The sequence below is a fragment of the Naumovozyma dairenensis genome, chromosome 1 (assembly GCF_000227115.2).
Source record: "Naumovozyma dairenensis CBS 421 chromosome 1, complete genome".
Lineage (NCBI taxonomy): Eukaryota > Fungi > Ascomycota > Saccharomycetes > Saccharomycetales > Saccharomycetaceae > Naumovozyma > Naumovozyma dairenensis.
In genome coordinates this window covers 79922-107316 of record NC_016479.1, presented here as the reverse complement: position 1 = coordinate 107316, position 27395 = coordinate 79922, and the positions used below count along the sequence as shown (strand labels likewise).

The 27395-nt window shown below is 35.3% G+C and overlaps 12 protein-coding genes across 12 annotated transcripts; 8 read left to right on the top strand and 4 right to left on the bottom strand.

Annotated features, from left to right (window-relative positions):
* Positions 1-787: 787 nt before the first annotated feature.
* SKG3 (Skg3p) lies at positions 788-3802 on the top strand (the record flags this gene model as incomplete). Its single annotated transcript, XM_003667410.1, has 1 exon — positions 788-3802. The coding sequence occupies one exon, from the start codon at positions 788-790 to the stop codon at positions 3800-3802; it is 3015 nt and encodes a 1004-aa protein (XP_003667458.1).
* Positions 3803-4242: 440 nt separating this feature from the next.
* MDL1 (ATP-binding cassette permease MDL1) lies at positions 4243-6387 on the top strand (the record flags this gene model as incomplete). The annotated part of the gene is made up of 1 exon (XM_003667409.1): positions 4243-6387. One exon carries the CDS (start codon positions 4243-4245, stop codon positions 6385-6387), a length of 2145 nt encoding a protein of 714 aa, XP_003667457.1.
* A 225-nt stretch (positions 6388-6612) lies between these two features.
* ATG26 (sterol 3-beta-glucosyltransferase) lies at positions 6613-10380 on the bottom strand (the record flags this gene model as incomplete). The annotated part of the gene is made up of 1 exon (XM_003667408.1): positions 6613-10380. One exon carries the CDS (start codon positions 10378-10380, stop codon positions 6613-6615), a length of 3768 nt encoding a protein of 1255 aa, XP_003667456.1.
* Positions 10381-10769: 389 nt separating this feature from the next.
* On the bottom strand, positions 10770-12185 carry ISC1 (inositol phosphosphingolipid phospholipase; the record flags this gene model as incomplete). Its single annotated transcript, XM_003667407.1, has 1 exon — positions 10770-12185. One exon carries the CDS (start codon positions 12183-12185, stop codon positions 10770-10772), a length of 1416 nt encoding a protein of 471 aa, XP_003667455.1.
* Positions 12186-12514: 329 nt separating this feature from the next.
* On the top strand, positions 12515-13228 carry SPC25 (kinetochore-associated Ndc80 complex subunit SPC25; the record flags this gene model as incomplete). Its single annotated transcript, XM_003667406.1, has 1 exon — positions 12515-13228. One exon carries the CDS (start codon positions 12515-12517, stop codon positions 13226-13228), a length of 714 nt encoding a protein of 237 aa, XP_003667454.1.
* Positions 13229-13438: 210 nt separating this feature from the next.
* PER1 (Per1p) lies at positions 13439-14524 on the top strand (the record flags this gene model as incomplete). The annotated part of the gene is made up of 1 exon (XM_003667405.1): positions 13439-14524. The coding sequence occupies one exon, from the start codon at positions 13439-13441 to the stop codon at positions 14522-14524; it is 1086 nt and encodes a 361-aa protein (XP_003667453.1).
* Positions 14525-15974: 1450 nt separating this feature from the next.
* On the top strand, positions 15975-16409 carry NDAI0A00510 (uncharacterized protein; the record flags this gene model as incomplete). Its single annotated transcript, XM_003667404.1, has 1 exon — positions 15975-16409. The coding sequence occupies one exon, from the start codon at positions 15975-15977 to the stop codon at positions 16407-16409; it is 435 nt and encodes a 144-aa protein (XP_003667452.1).
* Positions 16410-17930: 1521 nt separating this feature from the next.
* NDAI0A00500 (uncharacterized protein) lies at positions 17931-18530 on the top strand (the record flags this gene model as incomplete). The annotated part of the gene is made up of 1 exon (XM_003667403.1): positions 17931-18530. One exon carries the CDS (start codon positions 17931-17933, stop codon positions 18528-18530), a length of 600 nt encoding a protein of 199 aa, XP_003667451.1.
* Positions 18531-20567: 2037 nt separating this feature from the next.
* NDAI0A00490 (nitroreductase family protein) lies at positions 20568-21149 on the top strand (the record flags this gene model as incomplete). The annotated part of the gene is made up of 1 exon (XM_003667402.1): positions 20568-21149. One exon carries the CDS (start codon positions 20568-20570, stop codon positions 21147-21149), a length of 582 nt encoding a protein of 193 aa, XP_003667450.1.
* Positions 21150-21558: 409 nt separating this feature from the next.
* Positions 21559-23385, bottom strand: FUS1 (Fus1p; the record flags this gene model as incomplete). The annotated part of the gene is made up of 1 exon (XM_003667401.1): positions 21559-23385. One exon carries the CDS (start codon positions 23383-23385, stop codon positions 21559-21561), a length of 1827 nt encoding a protein of 608 aa, XP_003667449.1.
* A 532-nt stretch (positions 23386-23917) lies between these two features.
* RNQ1 (prion domain-containing protein RNQ1) lies at positions 23918-25060 on the bottom strand (the record flags this gene model as incomplete). The annotated part of the gene is made up of 1 exon (XM_003667400.1): positions 23918-25060. The coding sequence occupies one exon, from the start codon at positions 25058-25060 to the stop codon at positions 23918-23920; it is 1143 nt and encodes a 380-aa protein (XP_003667448.1).
* Positions 25061-25373: 313 nt separating this feature from the next.
* On the top strand, positions 25374-27104 carry BIK1 (Bik1p; the record flags this gene model as incomplete). The annotated part of the gene is made up of 1 exon (XM_003667399.1): positions 25374-27104. One exon carries the CDS (start codon positions 25374-25376, stop codon positions 27102-27104), a length of 1731 nt encoding a protein of 576 aa, XP_003667447.1.
* Between the last annotated feature and the right edge of the window lie 291 nt (positions 27105-27395).

Sequence of the window (27395 nt, the reverse complement as noted above, 5' to 3'; positions counted from 1 at the left end):
ACACTTGAGGGATGTATCAATTGCCATCTCTGAACGAAGTTGAAAACATCACTAGCAAAGGAGGCTGAGGAAGTATGTACGTGCACTCTTCACTATACCAGTTACTTGTTAATTCGGCCAGTTTTCAAATGTTGACCTAATTGGCACACATACGTATGTTACTGACAGTTTAAGCTTGCTGTTGGGGTAAGTTTTCTCTACGTTAACGAAGCCCTTTTGTTCTTCTCGTACCAGTAAATTTGTTAAAGACAGTAATTTCTAGGGGTCTCGCACAGAAATCTTTCACATAACTCTGTAGAGGATGTGGGCAAAGGCTATAGAGGGAGCTTACAAAATCTCCTTGGGAGAAAAGATATCAAGAGGTTGAGCCTATAGTTAACCCTAAATAAAATACCTACCATTAATGAAATCGCTGCCCCATTATGGTTGGAAAGTTTCCTTAAAAACTGTTTTCCCTTTGAATTAAACTTTTTCAACCCCAATTCTTGAAGAAGTTTCCCCGCAAGAGAATTTTCTAAAAACAATGAAAAATTCGTCATTTTACCCAGAACTGCATAACGTAATTATAGAAACATATCTTAGAAGCTATTCTGTATGAACTAATCTTCGAAGTAGCTGTCAATAACTCTTAGCAAAATAATATATCTTGTATCATGTACTAAGGTTTACCACTATTACTGCCATAACCGAATCTTAATTAAAGAGTTCAATAGACTTTCCAGTAAAAACAAAAAACTTGATTGATCTCATACGGCACCAACCTCGACTTCAATCATCTACTGAAATAATGAAAAGAATCTTCTCAGGTAGTAAATCCCCGAGATTTGCTGCTCCACCGAATCCCTTTAAGAAAGAAAATGATCCAAGAAGTCCAAAGAGTCCAAAGAGTCCAAAAAGTCCAAAAAGTGCCTCCAGATCAGCTTCATTTTCTAACTTCTTCTCCAATGGAATTGATTCCTCTCCAAAAGTTAACCAATTACAACTGCCTCAAGAATCCTCTGTAACAGGAGCTTCCCTATCACCAGAATTGGTCCCTATCGTAACCCTCTTATCTGCTCAAACTCATAGAAGATACCATAAAGGTATTTTTTTGATCTTGCACGATTTGAAAAATGATGGAACTCCAGCTGATAGGAGATGGAAACATGTATATGGTCTATTATTGGGGACCCAATTAGCACTCTGGGACGCTAATGAAATATCTGCCAACACATCCAACAACTCTAAAGAGAAATTGAAAAAATTAGCTTCCAAACCAAATTATATCAATTTCACAGATGCTACTATAAGACCATTGGATCCTAATGATGAAATTAGAACAGAACATATGCAAGATTTAGATGACGTCTTGGTTATATCGACTACTTTGAAGAACAGATATTTCTTGAAATTTAGTGATACAGAATCTTATAACCAATGGTTTGCAGCTTTAAGATTAAGTCTATATGAATGTCACGCTTTACAAGAAGCTTATACAGGTGCTTTCCTTTCAAGTAGAGGTTCAAAGTTAGGTGATATACAAGTCATATTGGCAGATAATAAATTTAAGTATGAAGATTGGGTGAGTGTAAGGTTCGGTACAGGAATGCCATGGAAACGTTGTTTTGCAATAATCTCACAGAATGGGTCAAGTAAAAAGCATCCATTCGGTCGTATTGATTTTTTCGAAAGTAATAAGAAAATTAAAAAGACAAACGCAATGGCAACAGTAAATGAGGCAAAATCATTATGTGCTGTTTATCCATCATCACCGTTATTAGTTGATTCATCTACTATTATTAAGATAGAAGGTTCTGTTACAATGCATAAGAATGAAGATCCTCAAGAAACAAGTATCTTCATCATGCCAGATAAACATCAAGCTGTCCCTGGCTATGATACAATTATAAGGTTCTTAATTCCTGCCATGAATGCTTTTAAACTATATGGGAGACCTAAAGGATTAATAGCAAATAGAGTTGATGAAAATTCCCTTCTATTCGGGCTACCAACTTTACCATACACACACTACCTTCGTGTTGAGGATCTTTTGCCATTGGCAGAATCATCTGATAGTTCACATTGGACAGAGTTTGATTGGAAGAGGGAAATCAACTCCATATTGAAGGAAAAAATGAGCAACGGGTATACTGGTTGTGGGGCGACAAATAGACTTCCAAATATTATGTCCTCTCCATCCATTGCGGCAGCTGAACTATTTGATGACAAAAACGCAATTTCTGGTTCACTTTTCCAAAGTGATGTTACTACTAGAAGAATGTCATCATCATCTTCCACTTTCAATAGAGGTAGTAACCTTAATAATCCAAGCAACTCGGTATTATCATCTCAATCCGGAATTGCAGACGTCAATGAAGAAACTGGCCTTTCTGATCCATTTAATTTGAAACTCTCTGCTAGCAATACAGAATCTGGGTCCGCAGTATCGATTACTCAGCCTCATGAAAATTCTACTACTATTGACCCATTTAATACGGCAAAGGAACCAAAATCTTTTTCGAAATTATCAACTCCCATGAATATAGAAATCCCAAACTCCACATTCAACGCAATTAATGCTAACAAAAAATATACATCACCAACACCTCCAAGTTCCAGTGGGAAAGAATCTAGCGTTCAAAATTCAGATCTTGCTGCATTATACGATAAGTACTCAGGAGCACCATTCGGAGATTCTGGTTTTCAGGAATTCGAAGAAGAAGAAGAAGAAGAAGAAGAAGAAGAAGAAGTAGCTAGTGACGAACCGCAAAGAATTGATCTTGAAGGACCTATGTTTGACGTTAATGAAAGCCCGTATGAAAAATATATGGGAAACTCCTCCACAAGTAAGACTTTTAAGATTCCTGACGTTAGAGATTCCATTAGCACAATGAACACCGAACCTGAAGAAAGTGAAGCATTCACTTCTACATACCATGACATTCAGGAAGAAGAGGAAGAAGGAAATAATGATAACGAGAAATATGATGATACTATTGATAAATTTGAGACCTTGGCTAGAAGAATAAGTGATATTGAATTAAAAACTGACCGTTTCGATAGTACTACCAATAAATTTGATTCTTTAGGAATCGAATTGCAAAATTCGATACACGATTCAGCTAACCATGATAATACCATTGAAGCTGATGAGGATGATACAAATATTTTTGATCCAGATTTTATAGAAGAAAATCAAATGCTAGAGTCAGAAAGCAGGTATACCGCCGATGATCAATTCACTGCTGATTCACCATCAATACACGGTAGCACACCTGTGAAACTTGCTAGTAACCAAAATGGTACACATAGGATGCCACATTCCCCATCGAATAGCGATTTAAGTCAATTTGCAGGAGCTTATAGACCACATCCTAATAATACCAATATGCAAGCATCGCAAGGAAATACTTATCCTATAAATAATTATCCACATGTAGGGAATGATAATATCAACAAGCGCGTTATTCCAAATGGTAACCCACGAAATGTGCCCGCACATATACCTCAACAGACACCATTGCCGTATGGAAGAATGATGGGAAAACAAACAATAAATAATCAAGCTCACATACCGATGAGTTATCGATCCGCACCAAATGGTATTCCTTCTCCCCAATACAATAACAATCAATTCAAAAGAGGACAACAGCAGGGCACTAAGATATATCCAAACATGAATTCAGGAATTCAATCTCGCCAAAGGCCCGCTCCTCAAAATAATACATTCATGCCAGCTGATGGTGCTCCAAACAAAAGTAATCAGGGGTATTCCCAATTTATGGTATCATCTAACATCACAACCAACCCTTATTCAAGATAATTGGCAATTGATACATAAAAATCCATTTTAAGAACCCTAACTCTCTTCCCTTACATTCACACTATACATTGAATATTTTTAGTCTACATTTAAGTACATATTCTAGCTGAGTATAATTTTTTAAACTCATTTGTATCATTCATTTAATTTAATGTGACATTATTTTAATACACTAGTGAACACATAGAAAGTAGTTTATTTGTTATATTATGAGTTAGGTGCACTCTCGTTCATTAATAGGAAATCTAGAGCTTAATTACCTCTTAAACGAAAGGCCGAGATTTACATTAACTAATTTAATATACTGTAATTTACATAAAATACATCGAACGATAAGATTCGTGTTTTAACTGTAATTAAAAAAGTAAATGAGAGATTGTATGAATCCCTTGAAATACAATAACTAAGAGAGCTTGATCCATTATTTATAATTGTTTTCCATGTCCATTCAAAGAATAGGAATAATAATTCCTAGGACACAGCCACTCTTTTTCCCTTTAAAACGACACTTATCCACCAGATCGTCACTTATTTCTTTGCTTACCGAACAGGCTCTCTTAAAGCCAAAAGTACTTCCGCTGTACAAGCAAGCAGTTACCATAAGATCACAATTATGTTGGAATTCTACTAAATCGAATCATAATAATATTCTGAAACCTGAAAATGACATCGTGCCTGACATTAAAGGGCAGATGCTTCGTGATTCGAAATCATCCGGTTTCAAAGATATTCAAAGACTATTCAGTCTAGCAAGACCAGAATTACGATATATTGCATTGGCACTACTTTTTATACTGATTTCAAGTTCTGTGAGTATGACAGTCCCATCAATCATCGGTAAATTGTTGGATGCAGCTAAGAAAGGACAAAAAGAAAACGAGGAGGAGGATTCTAAAACCATCGTACCAGATATTACTTTTTTTGGCTTAACACGAACCCAGTTTTATACAGCATTGGGTGTCTTGTTCCTTGTTGGTGCTATAGCCAATACAGGGAGAATTATTATCCTTAAAGTAACCGGTGAACGACTTGTAGCTCGATTAAGAACAAGAACAATGAAAGCAGCCCTAGACCAAGATGCGACTTTCTTAGATGCGAATCGAGTAGGGGATTTGATATCCAGGCTATCTTCCGATGCAGCTATCGTATCGAAGGCGGTTACTCAAAATGTATCAGATGGTACAAGAGCAATTATTCAAGGGTTTGTTGGATTTGGAATGATGGGATATTTGTCCTGGAAATTAACCGGTGTAATGATGCTGATGGTACCGCCATTGGGAATTATGGCTCTTGTGTATGGGAGGAAAATAAGGAACTTATCGAAGCAATTACAAGAATCTGTTGGTGGGCTAAGTAAAGTTGCAGAAGAACAATTGAATGCTACTAAAACAATCCAAGCGTATGTTGGTGAAAGACTCGAAATTCATCGCTATGCCACCGAAGTTCGAAATGTCTTTAGAATTGGGTTAAAGGAAGCAGTGACATCCGGTCTATTCTTTGGATCTACAGGATTGGTTGGAAATATAGCTATGATCTCTTTACTGCTGGTCGGTACTAACATGATTCAAAGTGGGACACTTACTGTAGGTGAGTTATCCAGTTTCATGATGTATGCTGTCTATACGGGTAGCTCTTTGTTTGGATTATCGAGCTTTTATTCCGAGTTAATGAAAGGTGCAGGTGCAGCGTCAAGAGTATTTGAATTAAATGATAGGAAGCCCTTAATCAAATCAACTGTAGGGATTGATCCTAAAACCCTTTTCGGCAAATCAATAAAGTTCGAGAACGTGAGCTTCACCTATCCATCGAGGCCAAACCATAAAATATTTGATAATCTAAATTTGGAGATTAATCCTGGAGAACATGTCTGTATTGTAGGGTTCTCAGGGAGTGGGAAATCGACGATAGCTTCTTTGCTTTTAAGATACTATGATGTTAATAATGGTTCGATAAGAATTGGAGACAATGATATAAGAAATTTCAGTTTACGAAAGTACCGTCGGTTAATCGGTACTGTCCAACAAGAACCTTCCTTATTCAACGGTTCCATTTTGGATAATATTATATATGCCATACCGCCTGAACTAACATCAGAGAAGCAGCATGAAAGGGTTCAGTTAGCGATTAAACAAGCGAACTGTAATATTTTCCTTGGAAAGTTTCCAGATGGTTTACAGACTTTAGTTGGGCCGAGAGGTGCTCAGCTATCCGGTGGTCAGAAGCAGCGAATCGCACTGGCTAGGGCCTTCTTGTTGGACCCTACACTTTTGATTCTCGACGAATCAACAAGTGCTCTGGATTCTTTGAGTGAGGAATTGGTTGCAAAGACTTTGCAAGCAAGATCAGCCAGAGGCCTGACAACTATCTCAATTGCCCATAGACTTTCCACAATTAAACATAGTAGTCGAGTTATAGTCATTGGTAAATATGGTTCCGTTGTTGAATCTGGGCCGTTCGATCGTTTGATAGATAATCCGAAGAGTGAATTGAATATGTTACTGTCGCAACAAAATGAACATATCGATGAAGATCCAAGTCAAGAAAAACAAGAACCTGAAGAAGTAACCCTGGAAAAGAGGGTTTGAGGATTTAGTAACTATTTTCTGAACTTAATAACTATGTAAATAACATGTCATTAGGATACCCAAAGAGCGGCTGGATTACATATCCCTTAAACCTTGAAGATTAATTCGACACTTGAGAATAATATTACAAATATATAAGTAAATACGATGTGCAGTTACTAACAGAATAGAGAAGGATAGTATATTATTTCTTATGTTACAGTCACCCCAATAGTATTGTCATCTTTAGAGCATGATCCAAGAGTCTTCTAAAGCTAAATTAGGAAGATCTAACGGTACAATGTTTGATAATGCATTCTTAACGGTGGATATACTGCTACTATGAGCTCTTGACCTCCTTCGCCTGGCTTCAGTTAAGCCCTTCGCATAATCCAATTCAGAATATATGGTGGTTATTGCTGTTCCAACACCGTCTTCTTTGGAAATTCGCATTTGTACATCTTTGGCTTTATCAGACATTTTCTTATTTGTCGTAATTTCTTTCAATGCAGATGCCAAGTTTTCCGTATTGAATTTTTTTAATGCTATCCCGACCCCCATATCTTCGATTCTAGTCGCATAAAAGAATTGATCTCCAAAAAATGGTTTTATAATTGTAGGTAGCCCAGACCGTAGCGAAGCGCCAGTTGTTCCTGAACCACCATGATGAACCGCTGCATCTACTTGTGGAAATAACCAATCATGCGGGACATTACCAGCATTGAATACACATGATGGTAAATTAACTTCTAGATTTTTTGCACTTTCATCACCTAATCTATCTGACCAGCCTTTATTCAAGATACAATAAACATCAGCTTTTTCTACAGCTTTTATTAGAGCAATTGTCATCTCTTTAGCATTCGACACTACTATGGAACCAAAACCGATATAAACTAATTTTTTTTGCAAAGTTCTTGCTTTACTAATAAAAGCTACTAAATCATTCGGAGGTTCATAATCATTTTTATCGTCCAAAAACCAATATCCTGTAACTGTGATCCATTCACTAAAATCTACAGAAGGTGGGAAGACTGTAGGAGAAATGTTATACAGAAATGGGATCTTATTCTGTTGAAGATAGTAAAGATTTGTTTTCTTCAGACCTAACGTTTCTACCCTCCACTTATTTACCTGGCCACTTATTCCTTTCCAGAAGATATTTTCGAACAATACATGCGTTAAGTAATTATAATTCCCTCCTCTTTTTTGATCAGGAACGATGAAGGCATGAGGATATGCTCTGGTCCTCGTCCATGGCATTGTGAAAGCCCTAAAATACGGAATGTTCAATGCCTCAGCGATATGTATGCCGACCATGGCAGAAGGTGACTCGATGAGAAGATTAAGATTTAAAGCTTTACAACTTTCCCATGATGACTCAAGTAAATCTTTGATCCAACTTTTAAAATTCTTGGAAGCATCTCTTAATAAAGCCACATTCATTGATTCATGTTCAACCATTAATGCCATTAATTCAGAGGGATTTCCGGCTAATTTGACAAAATTTAACCCATGCGATTCAACAAAATCTTTAAATTCTATGTGTGTTATAATTGTGACATTGTGATTTTCTTTTATTAACCCTTTCCCAAGCGCAATATATGGTTGAACATCACCTCTTGAACCTATAGTCAATAAACCAATATTATATTTTTTCTTTGGTGTGATCTTCGTTAGAATATGAGAATTGTGATCAACCAAAATAGGCACGTCAAGTCCGATAGCTTCAATTCTATCTTCGATAACCTTCAACTTACCGGGATGAGAATATTTTTTGAATTCAACTGAATTAGTTGTTCCATCCTCTTGGATCTCATGGTCTTTCTGTTTTTGTATGGAACGAAATATTTCAATACGTTTCAAAATGATCAATTCACAATCATTTCTTGATAAGGTGGAAGCAAATTCGAAAAACAATTCTTCGTGACCCTTTATGACGATGACTAAACCGCAATAACCAAATCTAAACCCATTTTCTTTGTAACAAGTCTCCACGTCATGTAAGGGTAAGATCATGCGTGTATTTGAACCTGGTAGCAATGATCTGAAACATATAAAATTGTTTCCTAAATAAATTTTACCATATAGCGGTACATTTCTAACTAAGTGGGCGAAATAAGAACTTGTTAAAGTTTCTCTTTTAGGTAAATTGAAATGGTTTCTAAAATGTTCATTGGAAACAGTCGTGTCTTTATCTTTAACAAGGTATTGATCATCATCGCTGAAATGAATATATTTATTTCGATAATGTAACGGGGTTGATTGCCACATGTTTGCCATGTTTTTCAAAGGAGTAACTGTCCAATCTGTTATTCTTCTATCTCTTTTAGTGGGTGTTGCGTCTGATATTCTACTCTCTTCTTGAACTTTATTTTCTATCTCGGATGCCTCATTAGTTTGATCATATTCGTACTTTATTATAGGTGCTTGTAACGTTGAATGACTCTCTAATGTAATCTTTTCTTGGTTTTTATCGTGTAGTACTGAAGGACTCCTTTTATGTAACCAATGTCTACGTTTTGATTTTATATGAGATTTGATTGCATGAGTAACTTTACCTTGGTCATGTTTTGGGTCCCTTGTCGGTAATCTTTTCGGTAATGGAATATAACTTGTAACAGAGGGCGCAACATTTAAGGTAGATGTTACTATCCTTGGAGTAATAGGTATTAAAGCTGATGGAGATGGTATATATATAGGTGTCGAAATTGGCGAATGTAGTGATATCCTTGAGAATTCGTAGTTCAATAAACTTTGTGGATTAACCCATTTATCTAGTGCTATTAATGCCTTTGAATTACTCGTTTTTGCCTTAGCATCTCCTTCCTTAGCAACAATGGCGGGCATCTGATATAACATATTTGTACCAGCTTCTTTTAATTTAAATAATTGTGCTTCCAATGCAGATTTGAGTTCAACACCAGAATTATCTAAGAACATGAACATGTAATCATCAAATGCAAATGTTTCTTTACTTTCCATGGCTCTAACTTTCAATATAATAGCCGTTTCTAATGAATCATCTTTCTCTACTTCTAAGATGTTGGTTAAAGGAATATTCAATGCAATGGAGTTGTTATCGGAGTGTTGCGTGGCAAATTGTTGTTTCTTCAACATTTTAGTCCAATCACTTGCAGAATTAATAGAATCTGCCATGAACTTGAGAGTTCTTTCAGTGGTAACAATTTTAAAGTATTTAGTGTTCTCATGAAGCCGAAATGATTTCTGGATTTCGATATTAGTTACTGTTCTCAAATCGATTGTTAAGGCTGGAAAGTATACATCAGTTGGAGAATTATAGAGGTAAAATAAATGATCTCTCAATACAGCCCAGTAACGAATAGAGCCCCTTAAAGAGGATCTAATATTCAAATTACCAGATTTCAGGATATCTCCAGATTTTTTAGGTAGATATGCAAAGAATAAAAGGGAAGCAGTTGTAAGAATGATATGGCCCTGAATAAGAACATCTTTCAAAGTCCATGCAGGTAATTCCTTTAGGAAGATTTCATTCTTCGGAAGTCCAAATATCTTGGTTAAATTCTGAACTATAATATCATGCGTAATTCCACTTTTAGCTCCAACACCTTCTACAGACATATCGAATAAGGCATCCTCATTCTTTTGAGGAAAATCTTCGTATTCATGTTCGTTATTATCATCATCTTCTATTGGTTCATCCCTCAATAAAATCATATCTTGAGCCAGCTCTTTCACATTTTGTACATCTTCCATCCCAGCGTACATACTTGCTGTACTTAGCAAGCCAGCAATACTTTTCATCATATATTTCGATCTAGCTATATCTTTGTCACCTGCAGCATCATTTACGCCATCTGTCGACTGTGTTTTCTCTGCTCCATAGTTAAGGGGAGCAGGTAGAACTGAAGGGGCCAGCAATTCAGTTGTGTTTGTATTCGTGGACTTCCTAACCGTATTATCCTGTGTCAAAGTTGTATTTTCATTGTTTGTTGATTTCTTAGGTGAGAGTTTAGTTCTTAAGTAAGGCATTTTCTTTTCTTAAACAATATTATCCTTAATGTTAATTAAATATAGATTGCTCTTCTTGGATCATTGTTTAGTTTCTTTTCGTTTGTACTGCTCCTTGAATATATGAGCAGAAATACCTGAAGTTACCTGTTTTTAAGAGATATATCTGCAATCTTTTTTAGTTGCCACTTCTTTATCAAAACTGATTCTGTTCAGTTTCCTTGTCCCTAAAATCCCTTAATAAATCTTTTGTAACGGCAACTCTATTTAAACAAACAAACAAACAAACAAAACAGGGAAGAGTCTACGAATATTGAAAACAGATTATTGAAAAGCCTAGGAATAGTAATTTTCTGTTATATAGTTTATATATTTAATCTACATTTTTTATTGCATTTTTGTATCTATCTCTATCTTCTATCAATCCCCAAATACTTCTCCATGTGACGTTCTGCATCTAATAATTCTTGTTCTACTTCCAGTAAGCTTCTAATTTCTCCTCTTCCAAATAAAAAGGAAATTCCTCCTGCAATAGTACCTGTGATGGCGATTACAATGATAAATAAACCCCAGAATATAGATGACAAAAAAGTTACATTAGAACTTAATCTCGCTCCAAACAACAAGTATCCAAATAACAAGATGAGTGCAAACCAAAAATATATGCCCCAAAGATATTGTTGGCGCTGAGCCTTTTTCATATATTCATGCAAACAATCAAGCCCTTCTTGATATGTTGTATATCTATCAACCAATTCGTCTTGCGAAGAAGTAGCAAATTGATGCCCTCTATGGTTGAGATCCGTCTCGATTGGTTTCCTTGGTAACAATTTCAGAGTGCATGAATATGCAAAATGATCCGAAAAACTGCCAATATTGGGAATCCTTTCTGTAAATCTGGCTCCTGCAGCTATTGTTTGCAATCCGTCTGAATCTATTAAGGCATAATCTAATCGTTGAGCCTTTTTTGTACCTAAATAACTTCTCCAAGTATTCAAAAATGAATCACATGTAGTACAACCATATTCCAATTGTTGCAATGGGTCCATGGAAGATATCTTTTCAAGATCTTGCTTCCCATGTAATTGTTCCCAAGAATCAACCAATCCAGTCTCCAATGTTAAAAATTTATGAGGTAAGGACCCAGGTCTTGAATTCAAATCACCTACCACCACGACAGAAAACCCAGCTTTCTTATAAAGTTTAATCAATTTACTAAAGTCCCATGCTTGACAACTACGGTGACATTCGTAAGCGTTGTCACCAGTCAATGCATATGGAGCATGCATATGACTATTCATAATGACCAATGGACCAGTCTGATCATTCACTGGTTCCAATTCCGTAATAGCAATTGATTTACCCACGTACCAATCACCTCTAAGGACATCTCTGGGACGGCCATTGATGGGGAATCTATAAAGGAAAGTTGATTTTATTGGAATCTTTGATAATATAGCTAATCCAGGTCCAGTTAGAATACCAGAGTAAAAAATTCGATGATATGGATATAAGTCACCACATCTCTTCACAATGTATTCCCAATCTTCTTTAACCCAAATCTCTTGTAAGGCAATGATATCGTAATCTTCATTGGAATCATTCGTTATACCAGAGATGGATAATGCAGTTGAACAGCGGGCAATTTGATCTGCTATGGCCTTTAAACGTTCTTTTCTGTGTTTGGATACATATTTCAATCCCCATGTATTCAAAGTGAGAAATTTGATTGAAGGTTGAGTTCTTTTTCCAGCGTTACCGTTAGTTCCTTCAATGATATTATTTGTTTCATCAATAGCGGTAACCTCATCATTGTTATCCATCATCAACAAGTTGTGTTCTTGTGCTTCTTGTGTCGAGTGATGAATGCAAAAGGTATAGTCAATTATATATTCTTGCTTCCTCGAGTAAAAATACGGTTAGTTGATAATTTTTTTAGTTGGCAATTGATGTTTTTTGATAACTTTATTCAATTGCAGTCGCCTGTAAATCTTTTTGTTATAAAATCTATTTAAAGACAGAGACAACAAACATACGATATGGACTACAGAACTCTACGATTGACCAAACAAAAGGGAAAGAGAGAGATATATTTGAGATATATTTGTATTCTAACCACATATATAATACCAGTTACTTTGACGAAAACCAAACCATGAATCAACAGCGAACTGAACCATTGGATCAACTAGATCAATTCAACCAATTGAAAGAGAAAATGAATAGCTTTATGAAGAATATCCATGAAATCATGAATGCAAAGAGTGTCGACATGATAACCACAGTTGAAAACTTCAAGACAGAAATGAAAGAATTGAACCATGAACAGAAAACTTTATTGACCAGGTTAAACAAATTACGAAAAGAGGAAGAAGGTTTAGAGATTGAGATTCAAACTTTCAAGACCGATACAGATGAGGCAAGGACCAAATTCCAAACGTATCAAATAAGAAGGGTTCAATTACAATCTCAGAGAGACTCGATTTTGAAAGAATCTAAAGAATTGGAGACTATGTTACATGAAAAGGAACTTAGAATCAAAGAATACAAAGACAAATTACAAAGACAGCGTCAACGCGATAACCCAGAAGTTAAGCTTTATGAAGCATTACTGGGGATGGAGATAGATGCGTCTCAAAACGGCACTCTGACGTTCAGGTTCACCCGTTTTGATGATAGAGACTTGGATAAGAGTTGTCAATTGACATTAGATGTGGCAGGAGAGGAATTTAAGATTTTACATAGTAACCCTGAATTAGATGCTGATACCGACAAGCAAGAATTAGAGACGTTATTAAACTCTAGTAATAATTTACCGCTATTTTTAGTGGCCATCAGAGACAAACTGTTGTCAGTATCTGCTGCTTAAAACGTCTTAAGCTCTGTATAATATTTTTCTTTTCATTTTTTTTGTATGTCGAGGAAACGAAAACGACGAAATGGAAAATTTCAATGAACAAAGCAACAACGAGATAAAACAGGAAACACTGGGAAAAGGACAACTTTTCCTACCTAAAAGTCACATAGGAATAAGATACACGGTGTGTTTTGGGGATTGTAATATAGTGGTTCACTGCAGATGCAAATTTTATCCTTTATCCAAGTTTGGTTAGTATCTGTATGGATCCTAACTTCCAATTACGTGGCTGGTTCACCAGGTGATAATTTAAATGAATTTATAGATTGCTGTTACGCTTGTGAATTCAAAAGATCCTGCCCTTATTCACAAATACATTGGATAGATCCTGAGAAGAACCAATTTAGGGACACGCAGTTCACAAAAACACCATTCGTTTTGGAAAAGTTATTCTTATGGGATTGTATATCAGATTGTGACTACCAATGCCAACATGTTATTACCAAGATGAGAATTGAAAAAAATGAGGAAATATATCAATTCCATGGCAAATGGCCATTTGTAAGATACTTTAGCACACAAGAGTTTTTCTCCACTATATTCAGTATAGCTAATTTTGTACCACATTATTATGGTTTCCAAAAATTAAATCACAGAATTACTTCCATTCAAAAATCAAGAGGTCAGTTAGCGACTTTGGCTATCTTGAAAAATTATATTTACGTGTCCATTGCAGGTATGTTTGCCTGGATCGCTAGTACGATATTTCATTGGAGAGATCTAATTATTACCGAAAAATTAGATTATTTCTTTGCTGGTCTTACAGTCTTGGCAGGGTTCCATGCAATTTTAGCTAGAATGGTAAGATTAGATCAATACTCTAAATGGCATCAATATTTCTCAATTTGTGTTTTGTTAATATTTTCCGGTCATATCTTAAGACTTTACATCGATTGGTCATATACTTATAATATGAGGTTCAATATTTTTTTCGGATTATTACAATATATCTTATTATTATCGTTGGCCGTCCAAAACTATAGCTACCTAAAATCAAGAAGAATAAAATCTAGATCATTTTATAACTTACCATACTCGAGACAATTCTTCAAGTTATGTTTTATCCCGACGATTTTAGTCTTATCCACTGCAATGGCAATGTCGTTAGAAATATTTGATTTTTTCAGTTATACTTTCCAAATCGATGCACATGCTATATGGCATTTCTGTACTATATGGCCATCTTTAATATTGTACGATTTCTTCTTAAGTGATTTCGATCTAGTTATCTCTGAAGTCACTGAATAAAAGCTAATGAAAAAAAATGAGCTATTGACGAGCATGGTTTAATCTAATTTATTTACGAACCAAAAAAAAAAAAAAAAAAACAACATCTTAGAATTGATACATCATCTTATATATTGTTATAGATTAGAATCAAAGTTAGCACTGCTAAACCATCAGTGTTACATTTTTTTTCTTGTCAGCTGTCAGACCCCTGTCTAGCTTTATAAGTATTTAACATCTCAACTCCAGACCTAAAAAGAGTATCTGTGGGTGGAGGGGGACACAGGATGGATATTAGCCACCTTAGAGTATATTATAATATAGGTAATACTAATGATAATGCAATTTGTTACATTCCCTATTTAAAAATAACTAAAGTAAAAATCAATTTAAAATACAAAGGAAATTCAGAAATGCTTCTTTCCATTTTGCCGTCCCTCTATAGATATGAAACATGCATTGCTGGGCTATTCTTTTCACCTACCGTTATAATCGTGGTGGAATGGCCCACGTAATTTTGCGGATATAGATTGCAATGGCATACATCTGTTTCTAATATTGCTGGCTATACTGAAATTCTGAAAGTTGAGAGCAGAGGAAAAACAGGACCGTTGTTGATGCTTGCTTATCTCGTTTAAATAACATCTGGTATACCTAAAATGTTGGCTTGCATTAAATAAATGCAGCCTATTAACAAAAAATTATAAAATTGTTTATTTTTGTTTTCATTCTACGTTCTTTCTATTCAGTGAGGAGGCAAACTTAAAACTTTAATATTTAATAATTGAAAATAAATAAATATAAAAGCAAGTTATATTGAATAAAATCTTCTATAGGAAAACTACTGACCAACTACAAAGACACATTTACTGCCTTCCAATATCTAATAAGTGAAACTAATGAATCTTTTCCCATTACTATTTCAGATTCAGGGTCTTGTCTTAACAGGGTTTACTCTTTGTTATTTATGAAAGCACAAGCTTTTATAAAATGCCAACTGAAATTACCAGAATTTTTACGCGGGAATGATCCGTGGCATAAATTAGACTTCTAACAATAGTCCGTACAACAGTCTCCGAGGTTTCCAAAAATGGAAAGTTCAATATTCCGCATTGTTCTTGTTGAAACAGTTTTTTATATACATTTAAACTACATTGGAAAAATGATCAGTTCTGAATTGTTGTTCCTCTAATGGCTATTAATGGACCGTTTTACTATATCATATTGAACCTGGCATATAATCAAAGTATAATCGCATCATCATCTATCCTATTATATTTTTTGAATAATCTCATAGGATTTTGTATTATACTTCAAAACAACAGCTTAAAAGGAAAAAAAAACAAGTTCCAGATCTGATCAGAAAGAGCCTTCGATCGATCTTTAACGGTAGCATTATATCATCATACCCTAGCATCCAAAAGATAAAAAGAACCCAAAACGCAAAACAAAACAAAACAAAAAAGAACAAATGATTCCTCCTCCAGTAGATCCAATCTTATTACGTGAACATGCATACCAAGAAACTGGAGATCTAGGTCTCGTCCTCAATAAAAATAAATTCACAGGGAGAGGTGGTTATAAACCCATATTAAATTATGGTCTCGGTTATTTCAACTACGACATGTCATTAAAGGATGAAGTATACTCCAAATCTTATTGTTCGATGTTGAAGGGACATATACAGCAACATTTTTTAATATATTTCATTTTGTTTTTGATTTCTTCCACTTTTTGGATCGCATTTTTTTTCTTCGAATTCCATTTTTTGAGAAGAATAACGAAGGGAAGTTTCAAGAATATTAATAAGAAAAATAAACTTCGTTTGGATGATGATGAAGAATCAAGAATTCATTATGATGACAAACAAGATCAAGATTATGATTATCATCATTTCAAAATATAAGTCAATAACAAAAAAAATTAAAAAACGATTAGTACCATTCTAATCATTGCATAATATCCTTTCATTTCCATCGTTTCCTTCCTGAACCAATTTACAAAAGAACACAAATATATATATATACATATATACATGTACCGCCTGTACATGATCGAGATATATTCAAGTACATATATACCGTATAATGTTTTTAATAATGTAATTTACAGAATAATAAGACTAATTTTTTTTTGCGTATCTTTTAGGTATTGTTGTTTCGGCAATTTGGCGGGAACCGCTTACTGGAAAAGCAAAAGTGGTTATAGTAAAGAACTGGGCGGCTAAAACAATATTTATAATAGGTAGGTAAAAAGTTGTGTCAAAACATACCCCATTTGAGATAATAAGTGCAAGCGGAGGGTGTTGTAACGATATTACCAACCGTTCAATTAAACTCTGACGATTACGAGCCATATCTACGTTATTCATCCGAGCATAACTCTACAGAAGTACACTAGGGGTGAACACCTGATGAACCACATACTTCGTACGTACATACGGATAAAGTCGATAGGTAAATAGATCTACATGTACGAACACACGCACAGACGTACGTAGATGTCTACGGTAAGAATACACTTATTGTCATCTGTTATCTGTCTTGAATTTATACTTTGATTCGACATAGAATGATACCTTACACGCACCTATATCGAAGCTTCTGTCGTTTTGATCCGCAGAAATAAGATACGTGACTTTTTTTGGGTGGGATAATAACGTGGGGAGTTCTCTTCATTTCGACAACATGGGGTGGCTTGATGTACGTAGCTCCCCTTCTGTTCTTGAATAGTTCAAGCTTGTGTACATAACTTTGTAGGTTGACTCTATTCTCTATCTTATTTCCTAGTGCGAAACAATGACAGAGGTGTGCTTAGTAAAAGCCAAAGTCTGAAGCATAGAAGAAACTTGAACTCACCCATAAAATTCTTTCACCTCACTTCATTCCAACCTTGTTCCGGCTTTTGAAAAATTTTGCGTGTAAATGGGTGTCCCCACATATAAATGTTCCTGCGGATGTTTCTCCGAAACAATAGGGTTGCCGGGACAGACGAAAAAGGGTTCGTTTGTGACTTCTCTAATATATGCGGTAATTATACTGGTATTGTTTTCTTTCTTTTGTAGGTAGGTAGAAAAACACGTTTGTTGGTCTTCCAAAACACCCTCGAGTCGAGAAGAATAAGCCTACTGTCGCCTCTGAGACTATTATAAGTTTCTTCTTTTTCTTTTCTAAACACAACCCCATACGTACGTAATTATTTACTTAACAAATTGGGTGAACCAATAAAATATTTCAAGAAACATGTTCACCAAGTAAAAAAGGGATAGTAAAAATTATATAAAAGCTTCTATATTTTTAAATATTAATATAGTTATGTTTCATCCTTTATTCTATTCCCAATTAAAAACAAAAACATCATCGAACAAAGAATATCATTCTTATAATTCACTCAAGAACACAATCAAACATACATTATAATTACAAAAATGGCCGTCACTCTTCCAGCTAACACTCAAGTTTACTTAAACGCTATCGCTGCCCGTCGTACTCTTTACGAACTAAAACCAGAATTACCAGCTGATGTCACTTTAGAAAACATACAACAAGTTGTTCAATCCATCATCAAGAACACTCCAACTGCTTTGAACTCTCAAGAAAACCGTGCTATCATCTTAATTGGTGACGCTCACAAGAAAGTTTGGGATCACGTTGTGAAAGCCATTCCAGGTGAAAACGGTAAGAAGAGACCAACTTCTGCTAGAGATGAAGCTTACGGTTGTGTCATTTTCTTTACTGAACAAAACACCGTCAAGAAATTCCAACAAGATTATCCAGCTGCTGCTTCTGCTTTCCCAGTTGCTGCATCTCATACCACTGGTGCTGTTCAAATCAACTCTTGGACCGCTTTGGAAACTTTAGGTTTAGGTTGTCATTTACAACATTATAACGATGCTGTTAGAGAAGCTTTAAATAATTATAAGATCCCAGAATCTTGGACAGTTAACTCTCAATTATCTTTCGGTATCCCAATAAAATCTGCTGGTCCAAAGCTATTCATCGAAAACCCAGTTACCATTTTCAAATAAATTGCTTTATGCTAAGACAAATATTTCATCTTCTTTTTCCTCTTAATGATAAACTTCTGGGTATAAAAATGGGTATAAAATGACAAAATCAAAAACAAAACAAAACAAAACAAAGCATAATCCTATATCTGTTTTCACTTAACATGGTATGAATCGGTATATATATTTTGTGTACAGTATAACATTACTTTATAGAGAAAAATAATGACAATACGTATTATTCATTGGTAAGAGGATATCTATATCTTTAAACATGCAAAATCCTTTTTGATATATTTAAGACAGTGTAGCTGAAATACATACATTAAGAAGAATTCGAATGCTTTTTTTGAAACAATGACGACCACTCATTTTCTTGAACAATGTACGTAAAGCACTTCTTTAAAGGAGACATTGAATTGAGCCAGAAAAAGAAGCGCTGACGTTTTGCGTTCTTCTTGAAATGAGATAAAACAACTCATAGAGTTGGCTTATTTACGTAATATTCGGAGCAAGTCTCCCTTAAAATTTGTAGTTGATAATACAAGTCCAGTTTTTTTCACAGAATTACAACCCTCGCAGGTAACAAACGTCACGAGCCAACTGTCCATTTTGGACAAACAGAAAAGAAGAAAACACGTATACATGTGAAGTTCATGCCCTTAGAATCACCACACGTGAAATTAACCTCGTATATTGATTCTTACCATAACGACCTATGGATGAAGTCCGACTGGCCGAATTTTATTTTAAGGTCCTCCACCGTATTATGACGAAGTACGGTATGTCGATACTACGTAGACAATCTACGTAAGCTACATAACATGATCTTACTAACAATTAGAAGTCTCAAAGATATTAAAATAGATTTGTGAAATACGTACGGAGGTATCTCGTCTATTTCTATTCTAACGGCCAAATTGGGGGCCTTGGTGGAACACCTCTGAACATAGGGTACACATGGTTGGCCGAGAAATATCTCCCTTCTATGGGGGCCTTTTTAAAATGAGGATCCACGTAAGCCCAATTTGCTCACTATCAAATTAGTTTGGTATTCGCTATAAACCGTATTACACAATTTATACGGCTGTTCCAACGTTAACGGTTGGCCTTGTTTTTTTTGCCGAGACTTTTTGTACGTACTTAGGTAAGCCTGAGTCCACGCGTAAAGTTCTTCCGTTTCACCAGATTAATAAGATCTTACCCAACGGTTGGTGCCTGGGAGGAATTATCACCTGGGGAGAAAAAGGACTCGAGGAAGTCCACACAACCAGACATGGGAAGGGTAGAAAATATTTTTTACCCCCCCCCTCCACTCCCCGTTTTTAACACACCGATGAAAATATCTACCCCCCTACCCCTATCCAAATTTCAAGCCCAACCCCAACCCCCATTTATAGAATATCGAATATTTCTTAATATGGTCTCTTTTACCTCAATTACTTGTCATCATAAAAATATTTCCGTTATTTTTCTGTACCCCCATTTCTACCCCCAAAGTTTCTGCTTTAACCCTGTTGGACTCTTAATTGTAGGCCTTCTAGTCCGGCTTCTACCCTCGAAATATTTTAATCCAACCCAACCCCCCCATGTCTGCACACGACATCTTGGTAATTCCATAGAACAACACCAGTTAATCAGTTATATCCACGGGTTCCTTATCCACTTAATTACTCTCGAGAAGAGACCCGTGGATATAACTGATTAACTGGTGCTGTCCTAAGGAATTACCAAAATGTTGTGTGGATTTCCTCGAACGTAACCATGAAGGAACCAAGTACGATACGAAAAGTACCGGGCTACTCACAGGCTTGATAATATCTTGGTCAGTAAAATTAAAGTTTACATGTTCATGTGTACGTTTAGCACCCCTAATTCCAAAATCTAACGGTTAATAATGGAACTGAATTCTATATAAATCTTGTAAATCTTCAAATATTCTAATCATTCCAATGTTTCCCTCTCTTTTCATTCTTCCTATTGTATATTATATAACCATAATTATCCAATAATAACAACAACAACCAAAAACAACAAAACACAATAATAATAACAAAAATGTCTGCCTTAACTCCATACTTAAAAACCATTGCTTCCCGTCGTACTATTTACGCTTTGAAGCCAGAATTACCAGCTGGTGTTTCCATCAAGGACATTCAAGATACTATTCAAGCCGTCATCAAGAACACTCCAACAGCCTTCAATTCTCAAGGTAACCGTGCCATCATCTTAACTGGTGAAACCCACAGACAAGTTTGGGACGCGGTTGCTAAAGCTATTGACAACGAAGATGGTAAGAAAAGACCACTTTCAGTCAGAGATGAAGCTTACGGTTCAGTAATTTTCTTCACCGATGACAAAGTGACCGAAAAATTACAAGCTGATTTCCCAGCTTGGTCTGCTGCTTTCCCACAATTCGGTGACCATTCTTCTGGTGCTGCTCAAATTTCCAGTTGGACTGCTTTAGAAACCTTAGGATTAGGTGCTCATTTACAACATTACAATGGGTACGTTAAGGCCGCTTTACCTGGTAAAATTCCTGAATCTTGGTCAGTTCATTCTCAATTATGTTTCGGTGCTCCAGGTGCACCAGCTGGTGAAAAATCATTTGCAGTCAATAAAGTTGAATTATTCAACTAAGTGGCAAGAAATATTATATTACGACTCTTTACAATTGATAAACTAGAATAGGGGAAAAAAGAGTTATAGATTCATGATACATTTTTTCCCACAGAGAAACTGCAACTATATAGCCTAGATATATTGGATTCTTTATATTATGTTCCTATAAAGACATATATATATATATATATATATATATATTCAAAATAAGATCGACTCTTTTTTCACAACCTTGCTTAAAATCTCCTTTGTATTGAACCTGCTTACAATCTACCATTGAATACGTCTCAAGCTTTCGCCTCTAGATTGAAAACGGATGATCCTGGCAAATATAAACGATCAATTTAAAAAACAAGGAAAACTAAGTCATAAGTCTATATAATAATAACATCATTGAATATAAATTTTTAATTATTTGCTATTGCTATTAAATATCAATTAAGCAATCTCCTGGGACAATCCCTCTATTATCATTCAAATAATGGTCAGGTGAATATAAAGCATCGGCAGCCATTTCAACTTTGTCCTCATTATCGTTATTATCTATATACGTTTCATTACCATCCACATCACATTTCTCAACAAGACACCAACCATCAGAATGACTAGCCAACACTTTCACATATTCACCAATGGTAATATTAATTTCATCAGCCAATTTCGCGTCATATCGTTGGATAACTTTATAAATTGCATTCAATTTCATGCCATAATCATCCGACGAAGAAGAGGAAGAGGGCACGTTAGGTAATGGTTTAAAATTACTTACGTATTCGATATGTTTACGTAATTTACTTTGTCTTCTTTTTTTCCTTTTCTTTTTATTTTTCCCTGGATCAATATGTGAATCAATCTTTACTGGGACGTTATGGTTACTATGGTCATTGAGTGGTATTTTCATGCACGAATCATCATTCTTATCTAGGAATTGAGGTCCAATGGTCCCATAGACGGCTGAGCTTGGTCGTTGTACTGATTCATTATTTAATGTTGATGACGGTCCTAATGTCGATGGTGTGGTGTTAAGATTACTATTATCGTTTGGGTATAATATGGAGTCTCGGAATTTTTCTAAGATTGGGGATGATTCATTCAATTCTTTTTGTGGGAATATTTCTTCTGCAAAATATGAATGATGATGTAGTAATGTATTTGATCTGAGTATCGCTGGAGTTGTGGTTGTGGTTGTAGTTGTATTGGTATTATTATTGTTCTTGGTGGTACGTGATAGGATTTTTAGTTTTTTTAGTTGGACTGCTGGTGATTTTATTGAATCATTAAATCGAGTTTTGATGCTATTTTCAAGATGGAATGGGAATGAAGACGAATTTGAATGAGATGAATTGGTAGAACATGGAATTTTCCCTGATGTTGATGAAGGATTTAATTCTTTAAAATACGTAGAATTTCTTAAAAACCAACTAGATAAAGGGGACTCATACTTCCATTGTTTCTTAGTTTTCTTATTAGACGTGCTTCCATGGTTCTTAGTGGTAGTTGATGATGGTGATGGATTTGAGAGACCAGATCCCAAATGGAATATATTAGGAGGCTTGGAATAAAGCAATGTATTTATCGTGTCATCATTGTCATTGGAAGTAGAGATATTTTCATATTTTTCCTTTAAAGAATTTCTCATCAATTGCGATGTGGTAACGGTCTTTTTGGGTGTTAGAATATGTTCTGGTTTTGGCATTGGTGCTGATATTTTGTACTGTATTTTTGAATTCATTGAACAGCCTAGTTGCCAATCAATATCATCTTGATGGATGCGGTCACTATATTGATGATGATAATTTCCTAGTTCCTCATCTTTCGAGTTTAAATATGGATTTCTACTCTTGGCAACCTTTCCGTTTGAATATATTAAATTAGTAAACCAATTGTTTGAAGAGAATTGTTCATTCCTTTCATGATAATATGAATTCTTATCGTTATGGAAATCCATATCAGGAGATATTGGAGCATTAGAATCTAAGATAATTTTTTTCTTCAAATAAAAATAACATAGGAACAACAATAAACCAAGACAGAAGATTCCCACTGGTAGTCCAATGGAAAGACCTATTGTTCTCCCCGACGTTTGTTTCCCTTCGTGAGCTGCATCTCCTGCCAGTTTTGGTAGTAGAATCTGCGTAGCACTAGCGATATTATTTGAAGTAGGTGTTGATGATATTCTAGATAATACTGATAATTGTGTTATTAGCGTTGACGATGCTGGGATCAATGTAGTGAAATGAGGTGTACTTGCCATTTTGTTAGTTGTCAGTATATATCTTTGTTTCTCGAACAATATCAGAGACAAATTTTCACTTCTTCCGTCACGTAAAATAAAAGACAGTACTATTCATTTATCATCCTTGGAGACAATCACGAACTTTTCCTTATAGCTTTATATACTTGAGTCTGTAGTATCTTATATGATGTTTCAAGATCATGGTATAACTCGAGATGTTTTATATTTGTTTCAGATATTTTTTGCGATGAATTAGTATGGCGCACTGTGTAACACCCGCAGAAAGTGATATCACCTCCGAGCGGGCGCCACAGTCAAAAAAACGTCACAGTGAAAAAATACTGCTGGTACGTTCTATAAAGGAATACGGTTTCTAGGTTATGGACAAGGTCCTATGGACAGAGAACTCTTGGGTAAGATAAGTTTTTATGAGAATAGTTTCCATTGACGGATTTAAAGTTATATTACTCAAAGAATCATATAAGAGAATATTTTTAAGAAAGCAAGAAACAAAGGGAATCGAAGAAAAGGATCGCAGTCCCCTCTAAAGTTAATAAGGCCTGTTGTTATTGTTTCCTGGAGCAAAATTGCCTGAGAAATCAAAAGTTTCATTTTGATTTCCGTTATTGGTATACGTTCCTTGGTTTGAATTCTGATATTGACTTTGGTACTGGTTTTGATTATAGTTTTGATCATAATTTTGATTCTGGTTCTGATTGTAATTTTGATGTTGATTCTGGTTCTGATCCTGATTGTAATGTTGACCCTGAGAATAACCTTGGCCTTGACCTTGACCTTGATAATGAGAACTACCGTCACTAGAACCCATTAAATAGCTAGAGGCCATTGACATCAAGCCCGAGAGAGCTCCATCTTGGTTTTGGTTTTGGTTTTGGTTTTGGTGTTGATTTTGATTTTGATAGCATTGATTGTTTTGATTGTAGCCTTGATTACCGTTATTGTATCCTTGATTGTATCCTTGATTATTGTTATGATATCCTTGATTGTTTTGATTGTTATAGTTGTTGTAACCTTGTTGCTGGTTACTATTGTATTGACCTTGATTTTGACCATAACCATGCTGTCCTTGCCCTTGTTGTTGATGTTGGTTTTGCTTACCAGAAGACATATAAGATTGTGCCATAGAAGCTAGAGTTCCAAAGGTAGTCGAACCTTGGTTTTGATGGCCCTGATTACTATAGCTATTATTATTATTATTGTTATCATTATTTTGACCTTGATTAAAGAAATGACCGGCCAATGAAGCTAAAGCAGAACTTGACATAGAACTTGGTTGATTATTATTATGACCATTCGAGCTGAACAAAGACATAACTGATCCTAAGTTGAACCCACCTCCATTGTTGTTATTATTATTGTTATTGTGCTTATTCGAAGAAGACATAATAGTGGATAACAAGGCTAATTTTCCTAACTGAGTTTGAGTGGATCCATTACCGTTTGAAGTCAAAGTATTTAAAAGGACGTCGCTCATCCCACGATCTTGAGATTGTTGTTGATCACCATTTTGAACAACGTAATAGGATACTTGTTCAATTAAGGATTCAATGACGGTTACTTGTTGACCGTTTGGATCAGATCTAGCGGCAGAGGTCAATTTAGCGACTGCTTCTTCATGTTGTCCATTGTTAAAATGATCTTGAGCTTCTGAAATGAGTTGATCAGTATTCATATTTGTGTGAGATGACGATAACTAGTTAGCCAAATAATGTGTTGAGAAGATAAGAATAGGTGCTTCTTTCGTTCGTTTAATTTCTGCCTTGCCATTCGATGAGGTTGAGGATAAAGACAAAGATGAGAATGTTTTTGACATGGTCCGCTTTTCCTGATGGGCTTTTTATCTTATTTGGCGAGGAAATATTTCAAACAAACTACAATTCGATCAATAATATCTAAGAAAACAAAAGGAAAGAGAGAGGAAACAGAACAAGTTCCCAAAGGACAATTGTTCTATTACTTTTAGACTGGAGGAAATTCAGGTTGCCATGTACCATAATAATAATAATAGTAATGACAACATTGATCTAACGAGGTATCAAAAAAAGATTGGTTGCTCTATTCAGATTCCCAAAATTGGTAGAGGCGAATTAAAATATGTTGGGCCTGTTTCAAATAAACAAGGTATATTTGTTGGTGTAGATTTACTTGCTAATATTGGTAAGAATAATGGATCATTTGAAGGGAGAGTTTATTTTAAGACAGAGTATCCATCTAGTGGGTTATTTATCCAATTGAGTAAAGTTGCTAAATTGATTGACAATGCTTCGTTTACCAATAGTAACACGCATAATAATGCAACTAGTAGCGTTGGGAGAAATAGCTCGAGAAGGAACACGTTGAATTTCAAAAGTAGCAACGAAAGAAAGTTAATAACAAATAGTTTGCCTCGAAGTACCAGTAGGATAAGTAGTCATGGTAGTACTGGATCGACGATCATTAGAAGACAAGGCCCTATTCTGAGCGCCAATTCTAATAACCATCAATACATAAATGGGACTGGGACCGCAAACGCAAATGGGGGTGTGAACGCTCATGATAATATTGGAATGGATCTAACAATGATGAAGTCTCCAACACCGATGAGATTTGAATCACAACAACAATCCCGAGACAATGCGAATGATGATGATTTAGATACAGATATGGATATGGATATTGACCCTCCATCTTCTGCTGTAAGGAGATCATTAGGATTAAATATCAGAACAGAAGACCATACACAAATTTCTATGTCAAATGAACAACAGCAGTTGATACGAGATTATGAGATCAAGATAGACAAACAAAGGAATGAAATATCTCAATACAAGAAACTTTTAGATGATCAAAGAATGGTTTTAGAAGAGATTCAACCTACTATTGATCAATATGAGAAAAATTTACACGATATGGAATTACAATTACAAAATGTTAATAATCAACTAAATCAGGAAAGAGAACAACAATTGAAACAGAAACAGTTTTTTGAAACTGAACATGAACAATTGTTAGCGGTAATAGATCAATTGCACGAAGAAATTAAAGAAAATGAAAAGCAATTTATAAATATCAATAACAACAAATCTATTGATACACATAATAATAATAATAATGTCTTCTCTGATGAGGAATTTAAGAGTATAAAGAATGAATTAGAATTACTAAAGATTTCTCGATCAAAATGGGATAAAGAAAGGGAACAATTAAAGATGCACAATACTTCATTAAGTAAAGAATTGATGGCACTTATGAATGCAGATATCAATAATGATGACGATATAAAGAAAGAGCATGGGGAAATAGAAGAGTTAAAGAAGGAAATGCAAAAATTACAATCTGAATTGAAGGAAGCTAATATGCAGCTGGCGAAGCTGCCGTCATCCACGTCTTCATCGAGGATGCCGAATAATAATGAGACTAAGAGTGCAGTAGTGCACTCACCTAAGAATAATATTACGATAGAATCATTACCTATATATAAACCAGATCATCCAATTGATGCCAGCGCCGGAAGAGAATTATGGTGTGCACTATGTGAAAGAGAAGGTCACGAAAGTATTGATTGTCCCTTCGAAATACCAAGAGGAGAACCGATTGCACCCGCAGGCTCAGCTATGGGGAAGACTCGTGTACTAATTGCCGATCGTGATATAGATGAGGTAGCACAAACGAATACGAATACGAATGGTATAACGACGAATGCTTCTCCGGATCGTAATGAAGCACTATACTTTTGAGAGAGTAATATGTAAGATTTTATCAATGCGCTGAGCTGGTATGTAGTAACAACTTGCACGCAAAATGCTATTAAGTGAGCAATGGACTTGTATAAAGCATTAACCTCAAGAAATTGGCAGTTCGCATACCTATTTGCCGAAATAATACTTACATATGTATATATAAATACTGCCTAATACTCGGGCATAAATCATTATGACCTATAATTTTGGAAGCATAAGCAGCTGTCGGAAGTAGCGAGTATACGTACGTACGTCGAAAGCTCTTACAGCAAGCGTTATTGTTGTCTT